The 6949-nt window shown below is 31.4% G+C and overlaps 1 protein-coding gene across 1 annotated transcript; it reads right to left on the reverse strand.

Annotated features, from left to right (window-relative positions):
* Window positions 1-3061: 3061 nt before the first annotated feature.
* KUF1 (KAR-UP F-box 1) lies at window positions 3062-4496 on the reverse strand. Its single transcript, XM_039020691.2, has one exon. The coding sequence runs from the start codon at window positions 4290-4292 to the stop codon at window positions 3174-3176; it is 1119 nt and encodes a 372-aa protein (XP_038876619.2). The 5' UTR covers window positions 4293-4496; the 3' UTR covers window positions 3062-3173.
* Between the last annotated feature and the right edge of the window lie 2453 nt (window positions 4497-6949).

The following is a 6949-nucleotide window of genomic DNA, read 5'->3' on the forward strand; positions in this document are numbered from 1 at the left end:
TAACATATATATATATATATAATATATATATATATATATATATATATATATATATATATATATTTATTATTTATTAAAATAAAAATTATATTTTAATTTGAATTAAAGGGAGGGAATTATGAAAACAACTTCCCTCTCCTATAATCTCTCAATTAATTGTGTGAGTGGGTAGTTATAGGTTCTCGATCATTTTTTTCTTCCAAAAACACACATGGTCTGTGTTGATCAATTGATACTGTTCTCCCAAAAATTCTCTCTACATAAAAATACTCTCTCCCCCTCTTCCAAAATTAACACAAAACCTATAAACTCTTGTGAATTTTCAACCAAAAAAGAATACCAAGATATCTATTATGGTGGTGTCCAAATACAGATTTGGAATTTCTTTTATGTTCTCGGAGTTGCTGTATTTTGTTGAGATCGTGATTCAAGAAGGTTTGCTGACCAACTGGAATGTGAAGATTTAGTGGCTTCAAGAGTTAGTGAGACTAAAACTCTAATTTTCTCCTCTTCTATATTTTCTAAAGCATGTAGTATAAATTTTTGTTAGAATGCATATTTTTCTTCTTTGTATTTTTCATATTATGTAAAAATCAAATTTGGGACACGGTCTTTCTTCTGCATCAATTTTCACAAACCTTCAGTACTATCATCTATCATATTTGGAGCAAACACAATCTTTGAGTCCATGAAGTTAACTACCTTACGGCTTCTCTGGTGGTTAGTCAAGTTGTGCAATTTGAGGTTTTATTTATTTATTTTTTATTTTTTTTGTGATGTTCTTAATGGCTTAAGGCTTCTATTGAAAGGAGTTGAACATGCTCACATGTTTGGGGAGATTTTTCCTCTGTTGTGTATATCTTTCCTATGTATTAAGTTTCTTTTTTTTCTTTTTTGTTCTTCTCTTGATTCCTTTGGTTGTATTTGTGTTTTGGTTGTGCTTTAATCTCGGGTTGTGGAGTTTTCTTCGATTCATTGCAATTCAATACCATTGCAAAAGAAAAAAAAAATTAATATCTATCTTAAATTTAATGTCTTAAATGTTCTTTTCGATTATTAAATATGAAAAGAAATAGCTTATTGAGTAACGAGGAAGATATGACTAAGCAAAATTAAAAACGATCACAAAAAAATTGAACAAGAGACTTTCTCTGAACTGTCTCTTTTCATTACAATTTTACATCAACAGAACAAGAAATTAGAGAGAAAACAGAATTGAGGGAGACGGTAAAAGCCAAATAAGCAAATTATAGGATAAAAGTTGTTCTTTAAAGTCTCGTTCGTTTGAGTGTCTACACTTTAATTAAATCTAAAAATTAGTCCTAATTACTTTGACATTAATTTGTATCAAACTTAGTTAAATAATAATAATAGTAATACTTTCTTCATTCTTAAAAAGACAAAATATGAATGTACATTACCAATGACGAATCTAGGATTTTATATAAAGGGTGTGATTAGTTCAATTAAAAACAAAAATACTTTTTTGTCTAATACAATAGTTAATTGTCAAGTATTTTTAATATTTTATGAGATTTTTCAATACTAAATTGAAAATTTATATATCTATTAAATATTTTTAAGGGACTTATATTAGAGTTAAAATTAAAAGTTTAATTTAGATATTTATTAGTCATGATTTTAAAAGTTAAGAATTAACATTATATTAACTTAAATGTAATTTTAAAATAATAGTAAAGTAAATAACAAAGTAAAATTTTTTAACGTAAAAATGATGTTTATATCCTTAATTTTTAAAAACTAAAATTCAATAATCGAATAGTTATCAAACAAGCCTAAAATTTTAAAAATATTTGTATATAAACATGAACCTATGTGAAAAAAAAAATTGGTTAAAAAAAAGAAGAAAAAAAATCAACTATCTCCCAAATGGCTTGAACTTCGATCACCAAATTATAGAGAACACCACATAACCACTAAAACAACTCTTTTATATGTGTTTTAGGAGGGCACATGTTACATATCTTCCATATATGAATACTTTTTTATATTTAATAAAAAAAATAGTATATATATATATATATATAACGACACGATGTGAGGGGTATGTGTCTTTGATCCTTTTATAGATCCATCCTCGTACGCTACTATAAATCTAAAATTGAGAATAAAGACTAAATTTAAATTTGAGACTAAATAAACTAAATTTGAGCTCGAGAGTAAAAACGAATACATAACTAAAACTGTATCCCAATCTCATTTTAAGACCAAATTTAAGAATGATTTTAAAACTTTCAAATTTTAATTATAGCTCAAATAATCTATACTAATCTCACAAATACCTTTTCATTATTTTAAAGATCAATACCAATCTCACGTCCTCATTCAATTAAATAAACAAATAACAAATTAATCAACATATATAACTCATCAAAGTAAAGCATATATTACCATCTTAAATTTATGCTTCCCTCACAAATGTCAAACTAAAAATGATAATAAAATGATTATTAAATTATCGATTGACTATCAAATTTAATTATATCAATAATTATCCTAACTCTTTTTTCATCCACAGTGGAGTATGAATTTGTATCTCATTTCTTAGTTTTGATCATCATTTTCTAAATAAACAAAATTTTAAAAATTTGATTATTAAAAAAAAAGGTTAAAATATTCTTCCCAAAAGGGAACTTAAAGACCTTGAATAGGGAATAGTTCACCAACTCAAACCAATAACAACTGCTCTTCTTTGAACCCACAAATTTTCACTTTTCCTTTACTTTCACCAATATATATATATATATATATTAATTAATTAATTAGGTGATAATTATTTTATCTTTTATTTTTATTTTAAAAAATTAAATTCTTAAATGTTACTCCTATTTCTAAATTTCTTTATTTCTTTATTTCTTCATTTATTATATAATTTTCATCGATGATTTAAAAAATCAAGCTTAATTTTAAAAATAAAAAAAAAATATTTAAAAAAAAATATTTTTATTCTTAAAATTGGACTAAAAATTCATCTAAATCGAGTAAAAAAAAGTAAATGTTATAAACTTAATTTTTAAAAATAAAAACTTAAAACAAAATCTTTGGGTCTAAATTCTTCGTATTATCTTTCTATTAATATATTAAACAAGAACGCAATATTCAAAAAAAAAAAAAAAAAAAAAAATCACTTCCTGGCTGTAACCGACGGACGATCATGACTCTGCAGCACCATTCATTCTCGGCAGCACGTGGACGGCGACAACCTCCGTTCCCGGCGGCGTCGCCTCAACCCACAACCGCGGCGGCGACGCTACCACATCCACCACGACGATTTCCCCTCTACTACCACCGCAAACGACGCAGACTCTGCCGCCGCCGGCCGCCATCTGCACCGCCCCTTTCAACCGATTCGACGCCATTACCTCCTCCCAGAAATCCGTTTCTGAATCATACCTTCTCAAACTTCCACTAACTTCATCCACCACATACATCTCTTCCTCATCCATGGCCGCCGCCGGCCCTCTCCATCCTCCGATCATCCCTTCCGGCATCTCCTCCCACTCACCCCTTTCCAAATCATAAACCAACCCTTCTTTCGGCGCATCCCCTTTCACATTCACCATACAGAGCTTCCCTTTCCATCCCACAGCATCAATGGCGTCTCTACTAAATCTCCCATCCTTAAGCCCACACACCTTCTCCCAACCACCACCACCGTTGGGTTTCAAATCCCATCTCTCAACAGATCGAGCTACATCAGTGGAGAAGAAGGATCCAATCCCACTAGCGACATAAACAGAGCCACGGAGAGCGCCGGCAGCGCACCAACGGCGAGGGGTAGGGAGAGGAGGGGCGAAACGCCAGGAATTGGAAAAGGGGGAGAAGAGGAGAGGGCGAGGGAGGGCGGGGAGGAGGTTGTGGGTGGTGGCGGCGAGGAGGAGGAGGTGGCCGGAGACGGTGAGGGATTGAACAGGGAGGTGGCGGGAGAGGAAAGAAGGGTGGTGGATCAAGAGATGGGAATTGGGAGGAGGAGGGAGAGGGGTCCATTTTGAAGAGATTGGATCGAAATTGAAGAAATCGAGGGAATTAGAGGAGGAAGAAAGAAGGGCGTATAGGGAGGAGAAAGGGGGAAAAGAAGGGGAATAGAGGAGGCGCCGCCATGAACGGCAGACGGAGAAGAGGAGAGAAGGGGGGAGATGGGAGAGGCAGAATTGGGCGACGTGATCGGGGAGGCCAGGGAGGAGCGGCGGAAGGGGGTGGTGGCGGTGGAGAGCCAGTTTATTGCGCTTGGAGGAGGGGGGAGAGGCGGAGTCGGCGGTGGCGGGGACCATGAGAAGGGCGGAGGAGGAGGGGATTGGAGAATACGATGGCGGGGGCGGGGGCGGAGGCGGAGGCGGGGTTCATTTCTGAAATTGGGTTAGAATGATTTCATGAATTAGACGGCGTAAAGTCATTATTCGGCAGATACCAAAAGCCAACGCTTCCTTTTCCAATGACTCAATATATATTGCCTTATATTTAATGCTCCCACAATTCCCTTTCTATTTCCTTTTTTCCACAATATATATATTTATATGAACTCATGATTATAACTACAAAATAGTCCCTAATCTTTTAGAATTTTCTTTTACTTTTGTCCTTAAATCTCTTGAAATTCTCTAATTTACACTAAGGTATCAAATTTAAAAGTAAAAACATGGAGCGTTAAAAATACTCCAAGGCCAGTCAACTCAATTTATATCTATATTTAGAGAGAGTCAGCATAGACTATTCAACTTAGAGGAGTATTTTTGGGCGCTTAGTTATGGATGATAAATATCCCTATTTGAGTTGCAAATCTGGTAGAAAATAGTAAATATGGTAACAAAAAAAAAAAAGATGATGAATAGGTATTTAACGACCTGGGTTTATGAGGAGTACATGAATAAACCGATATCACATTCAAATGAGAAGGATCTTGAGAACATGAAAGTATGGTTAAGAAAGATTTAAAATAATAGAAAGTTACTACCTATATCAACAAGGTATACCTTCTTTTTCGATGACTCAATCATAAGAACTTTAAATAGGACAAATTTCACTTCTAAAAAACATTCATGACACCAATTACTATTTCACAGTTGATAGTTTGATTTCTCACCTATGTTATTATTGATTTAAAAAAAAATACGATTTCTTCCTTAATTGAATTCTGTTCATGTCAATATATCTAGAGGTGTTTATTGTCTATATAAAAATAGAAAGGGCAAAGGGGATTTTTTCTTACTAAATAAATGATTTAAGTTTTTTCCTTATCTCCTTTCAACAAGTACATACAAAGTTTGACTTTATGCCTTCGTCATAATTTTCTTTTATAATGAAATTTCTATATTACATTAAGAAGAAAAAAGTGATATGGCTCATTTTTTATCTAATGCATTTTGATCTTAATGACTAAAAATGTTTTAAAAAATTTCAATATTATATTTGACTTTTCATAAACGTTTTAAAATGTTGGACAAAAAGTCGACATGTCTGAATGTCATTCTTATCGACTTAATCCCAACAACATCATTGTCATTATCACATCAAATTTTCATCCAATATTCTAAATATTTTCTGTCCGAATGCTAGTTTTGAAACATCTTTTATTCATGTAAGGTAATATTGTAACTTTGTAAAAACATGAGTAACTTTTTTAGAACAACAAACGTCTTTTCTTTTTTCTTTTTTTTTCTTTGTAATTTACCCTCTAAAAATATATATAGTATCTTAGGGTATGCGGGCTCAAAGGGTACAAGGTAAGACGATTTACACCTTATTTAATACAAAAAATCTTTAAATTTACTATTAGCTTCACGACTAAAAACCACCGATCCCACGATTTACTAACTCCTAAGATTGTGAATCCCACAAACGAAAGTATTCTATCAACTAAACAACTTCATTCATTATCCAAAACGACGTTTAATATTTGAGTGGGAAAGGATGGACTTTGAATAGGGAAAGGCACGGGAAGAGAAGGCTTTGGTTAGATTGCAATCGCAATATTGAATTAATGTAAAGTGAGGAAGAGAGAGAAAAGGAGACGTGATGTGTAAGAATATGAATAAATGAATAAAGTTTTTTTGGGAGAGAAGATGGCTATAATAGCTTACTTCTGAATTGTCATCATTCATTAATAAGAGAGAGACATATAATAGAGATTTGAGGAAGGATTGTATATAAGAAATGTGTGGTTCTAAATGCTGGCCTTTTCCCAACGCATTTCTCCTCCATCATTCAATTCAAACTACACCTAAACCGTCTCTCCCATTATTTAGGGGCCTTCGAAATTCAAACTTTTATCTCGTGTTAAATAGATTATTAAAGAATGTTTGAAACAATAAATTGATTATTATAATTCGATTATAATAATTTATATTTAAGGTAGAGATTATTTTAATTTAGATTATAATAATATGTGTTTGAGATTTAAACTATTTTAGTTTAAGAAGAAATTAGTAAACAGTATGATAAATAATAAAAAAAAAATGTGATGAATGGAAAATAGTAAATATTGTAACAAATGAGGTTTTTGAAATAGTGTTGAATGTAGCGTGCAAAACCTACTATTATCTACTATGTTTAATATTTTGTAACCATTATTCCCATTGTTTGTAATTCAGACTATCCAAAAACAGAAGATTATAATTCTTGTACTATAACAACTACTTGCTATAATAATCAATTCAAGGCTCCAAACAAATCTTTATTGTTTTCTTATTTTATTTTATTTTATTTTAATTTCTAACTTTTTATAATTATATTTATATATTCATAAACGTATATTAACTTTCAATTTGATTTTTCGTTTAAAAGAATCGAATAATTTAGTTGATATAAAATTAAATTTTTAGTAGAATTATTAAACTTTTGATTTTGTATCTAGTAGGTCTATAGTTTTTTTTAAAATATAAGATGCGTCAACGATTTATTAGATAAAAGAAGTTAAATACTTCGAAATCTA

This window comes from Benincasa hispida, chromosome 11, assembly GCF_027475165.1.
Source record: "Benincasa hispida cultivar pf3 chromosome 11, pf3_genome.v1.1, whole genome shotgun sequence".
Classification (NCBI taxonomy): Eukaryota; Viridiplantae; Streptophyta; class Magnoliopsida; order Cucurbitales; family Cucurbitaceae; genus Benincasa; species Benincasa hispida.

What these genes read in the sequence shown, in the direction of transcription:
- KUF1 (XM_039020691.2), bottom strand. Translation starts at nt 4,292, where the DNA reads ATGGTCCCCGCCACCGCCGACTCCGCCTCTCCCCCCTCCTCCAAGCGC.